Source organism: Cupressus sempervirens, chromosome 9 (genome assembly GCF_028749045.1).
Source record: "Cupressus sempervirens isolate cs-2001-9-10 chromosome 9, ASM2874904v1, whole genome shotgun sequence".
Classification (NCBI taxonomy): Eukaryota; Viridiplantae; Streptophyta; class Pinopsida; order Cupressales; family Cupressaceae; genus Cupressus; species Cupressus sempervirens.
In genome coordinates this window covers 80074461-80089413 of record NC_143126.1, presented here as the reverse complement: position 1 = coordinate 80089413, position 14953 = coordinate 80074461, and the positions used below count along the sequence as shown (strand labels likewise).

The window sequence follows — 14953 nt, the reverse complement described above, 5'->3', positions numbered from 1 at the left end:
CTTAATTGGCACCCCTCAACATGTCCTTCCAAAATGGGAAGCGGACAAAATTAAAGGACAAGCCATTTGCATATAGGCATCTTCCCATCTTAATGTTAGCAATTTCTCGGCCCTTATTTTGAAAAGCATTTTCTAGTGGGCATTTTCTTTTTTTTACAATGGGGACAGATTCAGTGTCAGTGTCTTCTGTGGTACTAAGGAGGGGTGGTCTTGTACTATAACATTTGGGGGGGGGGCTGCATTCTCTTTGCTCTCTTACTTTTATTGGCATTGCTACTGAGTTCTGTTGCCCTGTGTCCTTCTCTCTCTTTTGTTGCTTCATGCTCTTCAATATATTTTAACACAGTTTAATTTGGTATAGGGGCACCGTTTTTGCCAAGGCATTTCTTGACTCCTCTTCTAGTGTAACCACATAATTGACCTACCACATGATAATACGAACTATTTCTTTCTACATCATATTCCCGACATCTCCAATAGGATGCACCACCTCTTGGAAGGGGTTGTAAAATGTCTACATACTTCCATATAGGAGAATCGTAGTTGGGTTCCATTCTTTGTATGGTGTTGCCTATTGATGAAGAGGTAGACGATAGTCCTTTCCCTATGGCAAGAAATTAGATACATGTTCATAATTTATATGCAAGAAAATGACAAATTTTGAAATAATGGAAAAGAACATATGAAGATTGAAAGAGAAATGGAAAAATGAAAAAATTAGAACAAAAACAATAGCAAATGGAGTAAGATCTTACCTTTTCCAGCCATTGCAAGCTTGCAAATGTGTATGAATGATGCACAAACACTTGAAGAACACCAACAAATCAATCTTCAAACTCCTCCTTGCACAACTGGATGCTTGCTCAAAAACTTAGGTGCTCCACCTTAAGACAAAATAACCTGTTTAGAAACATAAAATGACAATGAGAGGCCACAAAAGCAATTCATAACAACTTTTACGTTTTATGGACGCCAAAAAACAATTAAACTTGCTCATAATACACTTTTCCAGCCATCTGCGGGGCCCAGTTAGCTGCAGGTTCGAAAAATGGAGGTAGTTCACTTGGGTTCGAACCCAATTGAACCAGCAGTGCAAAAATCGCACCCTGGTTGAACCAAGTTCGAACCGGACCCAAACTTCGAACCGGTTCAAACTTTCTTGGGTGTGGAAGCGGGGGGGGGGGGGGGGGGGGAGGTACCTGTGCAACTTAGCTGCATAGTATAGTTTGCTTGGCTGACGATGTTGTAAGCCACTAGCATTGTGTACATTTGAAGGGATTTCTGACCAAAGCTCTATTTTTAGTTGCATAATTGATCTAGCCTGAAAATAATCTTTATATTGAATGTTGGGTTCCTAAACAACGAGCAGCATACAGCCATACATTGCAAGGATTCAATTTGTGTTTTGTTTATTTTATTCTTAAAAGATCTTACTCTTCCAAATTTGGGAGTGTTCAAAGGTTAGAAGAAGTGTAAAACCCACTTATTCATTGGTTTTTCCTAATCTCTGATCTGAGCATAGGTGTCCTATTGTTTGCTAAAGTTGGTCACCTTCTCAATGTCTTGGTAGGAACCTTAGGATTAGGGCCTAAGTACGGAAAAGAACACCAAAAGTTTCTTTAAAATTGGAGACAAACTTCCTGAATTGCTGGGAAAAGACACAGGTATAGTGCAGTGTACAAAGGACTATGTCAAACTACTCAGGAAGACATCATTTGGCCTTCCCGTTTTGAGAATTAGAAGATAAGTAGAGAATCAATAGAGTCAAAGGAATGTTTCTGCAACTGTATTTAGGCACGGGTCACAATCACCCTGTAGGGATGCATACCTTTGTTGATCTCTATTATGTTAATGTCACAAGTTGTCTTCCGATTCTTAAACAGAAGTCAAATAATTGAATAATCATACTTTGGTAAAGGGTCATAAGTGGATTTTCTTTATAGATCACATTTTGTGAGGACAAATGCAAAACCAAAAAAGATATTACTTTCCTCAGCCAAGCTGATAGAATTGAACAAAATGTTCATAGTAAATACCAATCCCACTTGCCACGATTGAGTTGTGCTTGTTATCAACCATCCGCCCAGTATAAGTTGCTATTGAGCCTATGTACTTCCAGATACTCAAAGTTCTTGAACTTCTTTTAGCATTTTTTTACGAGGAGTTGGGAATGAATTGTGTCGCCAAGAGTTGTGGGACTGGTGGCCACTTTAAAAAAAGAAGAAGTATTCTATTTACCGAACTTTATATCTCTCACTATTATGTGTCTAGTTCTACATTTTTATTATCCTATTTAACTAAATTAGAACAATAGAACCACCTCTATCAAAATCTTACGTTTTACATATAAGAACAAACCATCCTACAGATAACTGCCTGATCAATACTGGTTTTGAATCATTTGGAAATGGGTACTGTTAGCAGGTCATATAGTACATGATACATCCATAAGGATGGGAGCTTTGAGCTTGAAATGTGTCTGAGGATCTATTATATTAAAAGTGACATATGCGCTGCTGCTTACCATTTGTTTGCAAAGAACTTATGCCATGTGCCTTTCAATACTGGTCGTAGGCTCTTCTATGCAGACGGAAACTCCTCTGAGTAGGTTATACTAGGAATGCAAATGTTAAAGAAGGCTTCACATAGAAAAAGAAGCTACCAAATGTAAACATAAAGCAGTGATGTTCATAAAGACCTTGTTGCATAAGTTGTATTCTTCAGATTTATGTACATCATTGCCATGTTATTTTTAATATATGTAATTGAACTGAAGCATTACTTATAATTTATAAAGTCTATTTTATATGGCATTCTCCACGATTACTAATTGGGTTTCTGTGCACATCCTTTTCTTTGACTGCATTTGTTTTTGTAGGCCCTATTGGCGGTGTTATTTTCCAAATACCCAAGCTGTTATCTATGTGGTTGATTCAAGTGATACTGATAGATTGGTCACAGCGAAAGAAGAATTTCATTCCATTTTGGAGGTATGTTTGCTTACAAGCACATTTTTTCTAGACCTACTTTAGTTATGATTGTAACTTTCATTTCAAAGGAAACCAAAGATTTGGGAACCTTCAATTTCCACAGCTGGTGACACCAATATTATAACTCAAGAGTGGGCTATGCAAATCCAAGGGAAGGCAGAGATTTTTTGTATAATAACATTGTTATCTCTATGTTGAGGCATGGGAAATTTCAATGAGAATAACTGACATTAAGTTTATAGGGGGAACTGAAAACTTTTGTTGTTTTTTCTAGATTGCAGGTTTAGAATAACCTCAGTAACATGTACATATAATACATTATAAAACATGCAAATGCAAATCTTTATGGAATATGTTGATAATGTTGAGAGATTTTGATTAATGTTGGTGTCTGAGGCTCTGGTTTACTTTTTGAATCATACATTCCTCTATCATATATATGCCTATGAAAAATGAGTTTTTTCTGATGGGAATGAAATATTACTAAAGCAAAGTGAGTATATTGAGATCAATTAAACAAAACAAAACAAGGATATGCATGTTCGCCTGGGACAACTAGCAAGAAGTACATTAGTGAAGCATTATCTTACTGAACAAAACAGTATCACAAAAACAGAGTTCAAACTTTCTGGAACTTATGTGATATGTAACACAAATGTGTCAGAATGAACAGTGTATAAAAATAATGTTCTGTATCATAAAACTGGGAAAAGCTGGTTTTATGAAGAGTTACCCAATCAAATCACATTGGTTGATTGCTAATTTTTTTTCTGAAAACAGTAAATACTGTAGGACACAAGAAAGAAGTTGCTGGCTTTTTTAATTTAGTACTTGTAAAACTAATCATATTTTGGTCCACATATACTGGTTGTTATGTGTCATGTTTAGGCTACAAATTTGCTAGATGTTGAAGGTAGTGTACTATGGAAGTTGCTGCTTTCTATTAAGTTACTACATAATATGTTTTTTTTGCTTTTGTTCTCCTAAGTGACGATAAGGAGTTGGTAAGGTGGTGTGTTCTTTTGTTAGCACCTGAATATTCTTAATCACAAGTAGAACCTTGTGTGCACATGTGTCATTTTTCAGACTTTGTAGACTTTCTAGACATATTGCTGGTATTATTATTTTTTTTCTATGATTATTTTCTTCAATCTCATGCTGCTGATTAAAATTTTGGCAGGAAGAGGAACTGAAAGGAGCAGCTGTACTCATTTATGCAAACAAGCAGGTAAAATGAGAATTGCTATGATTTTCTTTAGTAGTATTGAATAGGACTAGACAATGGCACAGAGTGTCAGGATCCCCACATTTATTAACAGAAATATGCCAAATAGTAATAATATTATGTTTGTGGGTGAAGATGTCTTAATGCCATACACCTTACACCATTCGTTAGGGATATCTCCAATTTAACATCTCAATCAAATAGAATACTATCCATTTATGTACATCAATCAAAATGCTATTAACTCCTAAACACAAACCTTCTACTATTAATAATGGAGGATAGATTGCCCATCCTAACATAGTATGACTCATCAGTCTTCACCAGTATAACCAATTCATGGGGATGTGCTCATTTGCTCAAAACTGCTCCTAATCCTTATGATTTGGAAAACTCTTCACTCATTTTGCTCTTGTTCTGACCTCATAAAAAGTCAGGCTTTGAGTTTAACTTAGAGATTCAAAGATTACAAATGTCTCAAAGGAAGGTGTGAGATTTTTAATGATGAATACAACCATGTCTTCCTTGTTGATTGATTTGTTGATGACAACAAGTTGATGATAGCTAGATTTCTGGGTTTGATTGTGTTCAAATCTTTACCATCAACATTTTGGATCACAAGTTGATCTTTATTTATCTTTGATTCTTAAGAGATGTTCAGACAAGAGCCCCTTACTCAGTTTGATAGAAAATAGCAAATTTTTGAGATGCATGACCCTACTTTTATTTGGAAACTTGATATTTATTTATTAAGGTATCCCACAAGGTATGTGTAGAGGGAGCACTTTAGATTTTTGAGGTTAAATCATTTGAGACTGAACTTCAGACTCAACAGGTCTTCCCTATGACATTTATCAAAGTGACCTAGGTGATTAATAGGCCTAGGAACTGTGCCTAATAGGATTTTCTGACGATCTTGCTACTCAGCAATAGCTAGTTTCTTGTGAATCTAGATATTATTTTATTTCTGATGAGTTTCTGTGCCTTTGTCAAATAGATTTTCAATATTGGCCATTTTCCCAATGATTGCAGAAAATAAACTTTTTTCAATATTAACAAAATGAGATCCCAAAAGTTTTCAAAGCTGCAGATTCTCAACTTTTTATTTTTAAAATATTGCAAAAAATTGATTGCCAAACTCACAGATTTCATAAACCAAATATCACAAACTTCTGAAAAATACCCTAAATCCAAATGTTTGATTGCAATCTCCACATTATATATTATCCCAAAATTTGCAAAATTTACATTACCTTACTTACATTCAGACTTAAAGGATTTATATCAGAAGACTTTGTAGGGAATTTTGAAAAGAGAAATACCAAAGTTATTGATCACATATTTCCTCTCAATGGGTAAAAATGCCCTATCTGCAATTGTTAAATGGATATTTTTTAGCAACTAGTGGCCTCTTTTTTGCCTGCAATTTTATTTTTTTCTCTGCCTGCATGACTCTAGCATTGAACAATAATTGAGATGGAAATGGGTGATTTCCTCACAGTTTTGCCTCAAATATTCTCCCATATGACTACTGCTGCAGTAATCACCCCTAGTTTCTTCATCTATTATTTCAAATGGAAATAAAATACAATGCAATGCCCACTGTCATTTTCTGATCACTCAGATCCTGAGATGAGCAAAGGTGAGTGCATATGGGAATATGACCACACTGCTATCTAGAATGCAACAACTAGAAAGTATTTGCACTAGGCAGTTCTTCAGTGGAGTGCTATGCAACTTGAAAGGAAAGAAGTTGCACTTCAAGATTATTTCAGAGTGTACAGGACGGTAAGAAAAGACACTTTATTCTTATTCAACCAACGTATTGCAATTATAGAGCACAATCACTCCTTATGTAATCAATTAAAAAACATCCACTTATTCAGTGGGTTAGCAGTTTTAGTACTTTCCACTTATTTAGAGGCAGGAGTAAATACAATGCTACTGCTTGTTTAGTGGGTGAGTGAATGATAAAAGAGCAAAGACCAAGCCAATTGGTGGCACTTCTATCCAGTGTATTACAATGATATGACAAATGCAATACATTTCACATAGCTGCAACAATAATCCATAATAAGTTGAATAAACATGTATAATAAATTTTTTAACGAGTAGCATACCTCAATTGGATGATAACAAGGCAGGGTGCAGGTATGGTATCAACTTTAAGACACTGCGAACATTGTCTGAACAGAAAGGAAATTACCTTGAACTCAACTAACTTGTGCCCAACACACCTCAAGTTGATCAAAGGCTGAAACACTATCTCAAATCACACTTGAACTTCACCAACTGGTAATCATCATGTCCTCGCCAAAACAGATCACAGAACTGCACACATAAATAATAAACCCTCGGCAACTAGATAGTTAAGGCTGACCAGAAATAAAGATGTAATAAAATTTAATAACTAATAAATAATAAAGTCAAATAATATTATGTTAAGACTGAGTTATTGAATTACTTGCCTATTAGGAGGACTAGAATAAATCAAATATAAGCAATTATCAGGCTGACTTCACTATGGGCTGATAATATTAGATCGGATGAGATTCTGAGATCTGAATTGAATCCAGGAAAAGCAGCAATTTACATTTTACAAGTAATTGGTATGGACTAGGGATGAGTCTATTCTATATTATAGAATCTTCTATGAAGTCTTTAATTTATTTATTATTGAATTAAATTGCCATTCTATCAAGGATTTAATATGAGTATTTGTTCATTGGAACTACTAAAGCAATCATATTAGAAACTGGCAAGGAAACATAGTAGGCAGGTTGAGGAGTATAGGTCCTCTCAATTAAGTAGACACACATTGAGTTGGTTGGTCGTGGCTCCTGTTGAGTTGGTTGCTTGTGGGCCAAGGTGTTGGATTGACCAGTTTGGTTGTTTGACGCTCTTGGGCTTAATGGTGGAGGATAGTCTCTCAGCATCCTATGGTGCTTTCCCCTCAAGTTTCTGATATGGTTGAAGTTATAATGTGCATGTTTACAGTAGGAAACTTATTTTCATCTATTTGATGTTAATTGAATATGTTTCCTAAATTTATTTCCTATTGTTTAATTTAGTGAAAGCATTCCCTTCTAAATAAATTTAAAGTTTAGTTCTTAGATTTTTTGTTTTGGGCAGATTAGGTATATACCAAAAAAGTGCCCATTAATCAAAATTTAGATGTGCAGGTCTGATAACAGGAGTGAAGTATACTGGCTGTACAACCTCCTAAAACCATAGTTGAAAAACTTGCCAAGTCTTTTAAAACTCAGGAGTCACTCTACTAGGCCAGTCGCTCACCCAAGCCGACAAGTTTAAAAACTTGTGGCAACTTCTGCTTCATGTGTAAATGCAAAAAGTCACTTTATTTCCATGAAAAACTTGTGCGTAAATGCAGAAAATAACTATTTTTCCTTGAAAAATTTGTCCACTCCCAAACCCCCACTTGTTATTGGGATCTTGTCATATAAATTTTTGTTTTTTGATTTTAAAAAGTTCAGTAAATTTGCTAAGTTACTGCCAATTATTCCTGAGTTTTTTGGCGAGGCAAAAGTTTTTAAATTTTGTGGGCCAGCTGAGTCATTGTGGAGTCCATGCTCTAAAACTATGCCTAAAACCATAATATACTTGTCCAACATTGATTTCTTCATTGCATAAAGGAGTAGTAAAGATGTTGGGGACCTAGGTGGCACCAGAAATCTGGAAAGTAACAGAAAAGGGCACCAATTTGCCCCCTAACCATCATGCTTCACTCATAGGCATGCATCAGCACGTGGTACGACCCATGATATGAGTCAACTAAGTGACTTTTTAAAAACAGTTGAAATCAATTCTGAAAGCATCACAAAGCTCACCAAGATCAATTGATCTCATTGCTAACAACTCTGCAAGACTCATGCTGTGCACCCCAAGAACTTTGGAGTTTTCCCTTATCAACTAGGCTATGAGAAGACTCTGAAAATAGGCTAATTGTCCACAAATTAATCACGATCCAGAAAGGGACATGCAATATTTTTTTGACCGTTAGCTTTAACGAATTTCTTTAAACATCTTCCTGGCTCTGATAGCAAATGGTATTATGCCCAAATGATTTTACTGGTGCTTGCAAATCTTGTGACAAACTGTCACTTTAATTAGTGGTGCTTTGAACCTTACAACCTCCTCACTTTTTGACTGTTGAACTCTATATGACTGGTTGTCCTCGACATGATTTGGTTGTGATATCAATGTTGGTAAAAACTGAAGAAATGAAATTCAGAGAAACTCACATCTCTTGTCAAGCTGAGAGCACCCTATTATGTTATTCAACATATTTTAAAAATAGAAAATATTTATAGTTTAAAAAAGTAGGAACCCAAAATCCTTACGAAGGGCTGTTCCAACAATTTTATTTAATACTACTAACTACTGCTAACTTATATTAACATACTAATATAGTTGCCAAGAATACTATGTTTTCATTGCTTTGGAACTAATCCTTTTTTGGAAGGATTTCCCTAGAGTATATCAGTCTCTCTTTTGTGTGGTTGTCTATTTTTAATAAGGAGATATTTTCCACAAGTCAAATTGTGATATTGCTATCATGATTTAACTCGTAGTTTTTGAATCAAATTCATAGACCCATGTTTCATGGGTTGTGGTTCACAAGAACCCATCTCTCATGAGAATGAATGGGAAACTTAGCACTCATTGCATCTAGGTGATACTCATAGAAATGAAGCACAAAGACCTCTCAAAAGGTCACCCATCCGAGTACTTCTTTAGCTCAAGCATGCTTAAACAAAGAGTTCCATCCAAGTTTAAGCCCACATTGCTTGCAACCCATTTGCAAAACCTTCAGCAAGTGTTGGGCCTTATGAACCATCTCTTAGAAAGTGCCTTAAGATCATTAATTGTTAAGTAGGGGATATTGTCAACAGCAAGTCAAATTGTGATATTGCTATCAGGATTCAACTATGTAGTTTTTGAGTTGAGCTCATTGACTCATGTTTCACAAGTAGCTGTTCACAAGAACTCATCTCTCATGATAATGAATGGAACATTTAGCATTCATTGGATCTAGGTGATGCTGACAAAGGTGAGACACATGGACTTCCTGGGAGGTCACCTTTCCTAGTACTACAGCTTAAACACGCTTCCTCCAAGGTTAAGTCCACTTTGCTTGCAACCTCATTGGTAAAACCTTTAGCAAGTGTTGTGCCTTATGAACTAATCATTAGAAAGCCCCTTCCTTCCATGATATTTTTTGTGTTGACATGCTTGAATGCAACTAGAGTTGTAGGGATCAGATTCTCTGTGACATCTTTCCTCGTAGGATTAGGAGTGGAAATTGTTTTGTATTTCTCTCCATTTGGTATCACAGCTTTCTTTCAAGTTTTGGTTACAGTAGTGTTGGAGAAATTTCCTATGCTCCACAGAGTTTCTAGGACCGGGACATTTTAGGGGACGGGGATGTGTTTCCGGTACGGGGACGGGTCAAAGCCAAAATTTAGGGGATAGGACCTTAGGGGACGACGGTTAAAAACATAGGGGATTTTTTTATATAGAGAGACAAAATTCAAGTATGCATATCATAACATTGATAAACCATTCACCATAGACATTTTAGAAGATCAATACATAGAAAATGATCAAATGACAAATATTAAGTACCTCCATTATAACATATCATAGACATACGTAGTAAAATCAAAATCCCTAAAGTCTCCAAGTATTATGCATGAAATCAGAATAGAATAAAGAGAAGTGCAACTAAAATAGTAAGTAGTAAATAGAAATACTAAATGCTATCTTTCTTCACTGCAAGTACTACTGCTGTTGCTCTATGTTTTTTTCCCTCTTACCAAGTACATCATATCTTAAAATGAGTAGAAGAGTTAGTGTTTTAGCTTTTTAATGGACAAATATGGTTTGCACATTTTTATTATGTCTTTAAGACAACTACGGACCCGCACAGAAAGTAAAATTTACTGTTTTGCCTTTACCCAACTAGCTGGAAAAAAGGGGACGGCTAGAAGCCGTCCCTGGTACTGCTGGCTGTCCTCAAGTTTCCTGCCCAAATTTTTTTGCCGTTTCGGGGACGTTTCCGAATTTGTCAAAAAGGGGACAGCAAAAATCCGTCCCCGTGACGGGTACGAGCCAAAAAGCATAGGGGATGCATCCCCATGGAACAAAGAAATTTCTTTTTCTTCAAGTTTGTGCTGATATAAAGAAGGAATGTCTGAGACATGAACCCTTACTGTCCTTGTGCTTGTTTTAAAGAACAGTTTTGTTGCAAGTCCCTTGTCATTCAAGGATGGTGGGGAAAGAGATAAAAGGGCATGAGAGAGGAATGGAGTTGATTCAGCCAGTAGCACCTGCAAAAGACTTTTAAATCTTCTTACCTCAGTTTGTACAAATTTGCCATTTGTGTTTTTTTGCCATCACTTTTCTCTTATATAAATACAAGTTGGCAAAGAATAATTACAATTGGTTTGAGCTTATACGAGATAAATTTTCAGATCTTCTTATGTCAATTTGTAGAGATTTGCCATTTCTGTATTTCTTTCCGATTGCTTTCTCTTATATAAATATAAGTTGGCAAAGAATAGTTAGAATTGGTTTGAGCTTTTACGAAATAACAAAATTGGTTTGTTTGTATATGGATAAACATTGTCTATTATATATCTATTGTACATGCTAATACTTTGAGCCATAGTTGGAAAACTCGCCAAATGCAAAAACTCGCCAAGCCCCCCAAAAGTTTAATCGGGAAAAACTCGGCGATTTAAAAAAAAAACTCAGGAACCTAAAAAACCGCTGAAATTTAATTAAAAATACATTTATTTTGCAAAATTTAATGAGAAGATGCATCTAATAAGTTAATTAAAGACAATACAAAAGAAAGAAACGAAGTTTAGATATATAAATGTATAATGCGTACAAAATTGCATTCTCATGCAGAATGCTCATGGTAGGAAGCAAAATAGTAAATTACTAAATAGTTTCAATCTGTCAAACTAGAAGTAAATACTAAAACTCTAAATACATCAATACAATTTGACAATGTCAATCACATCTTCCTCTTTCCACTTGCACTAGCAGGCAAGCGAGGGGGTCTAGTCCTAGAAGAAGTGCCCCGCACTGGGATAGGGCGTGAGCTGCGTGACTGTGAACTCTGTGGCTATGCCCCCTCGCTCGACGTCCCTACTGACTGACTTGGCGTCCTAGAAGAGGATGCATCTCCTCCTAATGGTAATGCCTGATCCTCGCCTGAATCATCATCATCCTCGTCCTCATCCTCAATGTCATCCATAGTGAACTGAAAATCAGCGTTAGCCTCCCCCTCCATGGCCTGCCTCTCCAAATCAGCGATCTCATCTGGTGTAAACAATGGACTTGGCTCCTGTGCTGTCCAATCAGAATAAGGATCTATCTCATCTAGATCAAGCGGACCAGGTAGTTCTAAGAGCTGTGCCTTTTTTATGCGCAACTTAAGATTATAGTGCACATAAACAAGGTCATTAAGCCGTTTTTGAGTCAATCTGTTTCTTTTCTTTGTATGGATGGACTCAAATAAGCTCCAATTGCACTCACAATGGGATGAGCTACAAGGTTGGGATAGGACTCTGAGAGCAAATTTCCTTAAATTGGGGGTATTGCCACCCCAACTTGCCCACCAAGCATTTGCAAAACAAAATTAAAAAAGTTATAAAGCAATAAAAAAAAAATCAGAAGCACAACTTATCAATTAGCAAAAATTTTAAAGTTTGACGCTTTACCTGGTGCTTGAGTAGATCTTGCTCTCTTTGCTAGCATAGAAGAGAACAAAGGACCTCTTGATTCCACATAGATTTGTTGTTCGGTCACAATAAGGTCTCTCTCCTCTTCACTTGATATCATTCTCTCAATGCATTTAGAGAGACCTTCCATGACCTCTCCATTAGGATCTAAGTAGGAATCATCAGCCCTAAAACAAATAGAAAATGATATCAAGTCTTACTACACAACCTTAAAAAGTAAAGTAAAATAAAGACTTATTAAAATCCCAACTTCAAGGACAATCAATTATCATAGTACCTGAATTTGGGATTGAGGAAGTGGCCTGCTGCATGAATAGGTTGGTGGAGCATATTGTTCCACCTCCTATCAATTATTTCCCAAATGGGGTCAAATTTGAGACTATCCCCGTGATAGTAACTTCTAACAGCCTCTTTCGCCCTATCCATGGCCTCATAAAGACCTCCCATTGGGGATTGCTGCCCATCACATGTGCGCAAGACTAGAACCAGGGGCAGAGACATCTACATTTGAAATTTGAAAAATACAAATTAGTTAATAACATAGTAAGTTATGAATTGATAATGAAACTTGAATACACTAAAAATATAATGAAGTTACCTCCACAATCTCCTTAGCCTTTGCAAAAAAGCTATCATCAAACACTATTCGTGCCACAGCCTCTCCTTCGGGCTTCTTTGCGTAAGGTGAAGCAACCCAATCAGCACACACAAACATTTGCTTCAAAGCCAATATGTGGTCAAGAATACTTTGCAACGTCAAGAAGACCGTTGCAAACCTTGTCATAGCAGGTCTCATCAAATCTTTGCCTTTAGTGGCTTTTCTCATCAAACTGAGAACCCTTGGGTGATTATAGATATATTTCGTGACTCGCCTAGCATCTTCCACAATTGGACTCACCCAATCAAGTTTTCCTATGTCCTCCAAAAGAAGGTCAAGGACGTGTGCTGCACAAGGTGACCAGAAAAGTGTGGGATGCCTCTCTTGGAGGATTCTACCTAAAAGATTAGCAAAAGATCAATAATCAATAACAAACTTTCCATATTTAGTATTTACAAATTACATCAAATCTAAATTGAATAATACCATTATCCAGATTCCATAGCATTACATTCATGATTCATATTGATTCAAATATAAAAAATTAAATCTACCTGCTGCCACATATGCTGCTGCATTATTTGTGATTATTTGCACCACATTCTCTATTCCCACCTCCATGACAACATTCTCCAACATTAAAGCCAATGTGGCTGCATTTTTCACTTTGTTGGAGGCATCGACAGATTTCCAAAACACCAAATCATCTTTGCAAGCAATCAAAAAGTTAATAATGGTTCTACTTCTTCCATCTGTCCACCCATCAGATAAAATGGTGCAGCCATACTTCTTCCACTCTTTCTTTTGGTCTTCTATCAACAATGTTGCCCTACCAACCGCTTTGTCAAGCAACCTACAAAATTTAGGTGTAATATTAAATAAAGTGCAAGTGTTAGTAAAAAATTAGGAAATAAGTTATAACAATTAAGATTTAAAATATAACAATGAACTAAAGTGAATCACAATTATTTACAATTACTAAATAGTAAAATACTAACCTTCCACTCATATCCTTGCGATTAGGCGGCTTGTACCCTTTGCCTGATATTGTCATTGCATTCACCATATTGACCCAATAGGGACTATCAGCGGCATTCATTGAGATATTTTTGAAAAACCAAAAATCAGCTGCTGCAATATCAGTTTGCTCATGCACCTCCTTAAACCATGCAGTGCCCTCTAATGATGTCTGTGCTCCAGGTGTGTTCCTGGGCACAAAATAACCACCTATCCGTGATGGGGATCCGGATGGTGATGATGAAGAAGTAGGAGATGTAGAAGAAGTGGAACCGGTAAATGAGAAATTTTGTTTGCAAATCCGTGGGCCACGAAGAGATCCTGGTATGTTCTCAAGTGCTTCTTCTTCCTCTTGCATATCAAAAGGAGCTCCTTCTGATTCAGCTATGGCTGCCCTCATAGCTAATTTTGCCCTCTCCCTATTCAATTTTTTCTCTTCAGTGGCCGCAAGTAGGGCATGGATGAATCTTTTTTCTTCATCAGTTACCTTGAGACAAGGATTTGAGTCATGTTTCTTTATGCCTGCAAGGTGGTATTTGAGACAGTTTATGCCTCTAGAAATAATTCTCTCACAGGGAATGCATATCACCTTCCCAATATCATTTGGATTTGGAGCTTCATAGGCATACTGCCATGCCTTATCTCTTGCATTTTTAGGCCAAGTGCGTATATATCCAGATGGGCATGGTGTTTGTGGCCACTCTTCTTGCGGGTTTGTCATTTTTTTAATGGTTGACCGCTGCCCTGCACATAAATATATAGAAAAATGAATAAACAAAGTTAAAACTTAGAAGCTAGGGTTTCAAGTGATTCAAAGTTTCAAACTTCAAACTTCAACCATATCCTTAGCAAACAACAAACTTCAACCATATCCTTAGAAGCTAGGGTTTCAAATCAAAATGATTCAAAATGATTTTAAATGATTTGAAAACATTTACAAATAAGTTAACAACAACAAAAACAAAAGAACATTTGTTATAAAACTATAAAAAGTTTTCAAACTATGATAAGATGAACATACCTGGAAAGAAATTTGTCTTCTAAAATTGGTTAGAATCCTCTACAATCCACTCAAATCCGCTTTGAATCACTTGCAATCAGCCAGGAATGCCTCCAAACCTTTTTCTCTTCACTCCTCAAGGCTCTAAACAATCCAAATACAAGAAAAAATGAGAAAAAAACACATTCACTGCTGCTTTAATCCGTCATAGGCCGCGGGTGAAAATCTCACCAGAAAATCGCGAGTTTTTTTTAAAAACTTGCCGAGTTTTTCGCGATTGCTCGGTGAGTTTTTACCAGTCCGCTGAGTTTTTGAATCGGCGAGTTAACTGGTGAAAAACTCGCCGAG

General features: G+C 36.4%; 3 protein-coding genes across 3 annotated transcripts in view; 1 reads left to right on the top strand and 2 right to left on the bottom strand.

Annotated features, from left to right (window-relative positions):
• ARF3 (ADP-ribosylation factor 3) overlaps positions 1-14953 on the top strand; it is a 44783-nt gene that overhangs the window by 28681 nt on the left and 1149 nt on the right. The window contains exons 5-6 of the mRNA XM_089799088.1: positions 2879-2990; positions 4171-4218. Coding sequence (XP_089655214.1) covers positions 2879-2990; positions 4171-4218 — 160 coding nt within the window. The remainder of the gene's footprint in view (positions 1-2878; positions 2991-4170; positions 4219-14953) is intronic.
• Positions 10176-13159, bottom strand: LOC149537717 (uncharacterized). The gene is made up of 3 exons (XM_089800182.1): positions 12589-13159; positions 12268-12491; positions 10176-10587 (listed from the first exon to the last, which is right to left on the bottom strand). Exons 1-3 carry the CDS (start codon positions 12814-12816, stop codon positions 10176-10178), a joined length of 864 nt encoding a protein of 287 aa, XP_089656308.1. The 5' UTR covers positions 12817-13159.
• Positions 13013-14562, bottom strand: LOC149537716 (uncharacterized). The gene is made up of 3 exons (XM_089800179.1): positions 13587-14562; positions 13143-13441; positions 13013-13023 (listed from the first exon to the last, which is right to left on the bottom strand). The coding sequence occupies exons 1-3, from the start codon at positions 14324-14326 to the stop codon at positions 13013-13015; spliced, it is 1050 nt and encodes a 349-aa protein (XP_089656305.1). The 5' UTR covers positions 14327-14562.

What these genes read in the sequence shown, in the direction of transcription:
- LOC149537717 (XM_089800182.1), bottom strand. Translation starts at nt 12,816, where the DNA reads ATGAGAAAAGCCACTAAAGGCAAAGATTTGATGAGACCTGCTATGACA. An exon ending in AGGCTAAGGAGATTGTGGAG is followed by an intron (nt 12,492 to 12,588) that starts GTAACTTCATTA and finishes TTTCAAATGTAG; the next exon opens with ATGTCTCTGCCCCTGGTTCT. An exon ending in TTCCTCAATCCCAAATTCAG is followed by an intron (nt 10,588 to 12,267) that starts GTACTATGATAA and finishes AACTGAGGTAAG; the next exon opens with AAGATTTAAAAGTCTTTTGC.
- LOC149537716 (XM_089800179.1), bottom strand. Translation starts at nt 14,326, where the DNA reads ATGACAAACCCGCAAGAAGAGTGGCCACAAACACCATGCCCATCTGGA. An exon ending in CGCAAGGATATGAGTGGAAG is followed by an intron (nt 13,442 to 13,586) that starts GTTAGTATTTTA and finishes TAAATTTTGTAG; the next exon opens with GTTGCTTGACAAAGCGGTTG.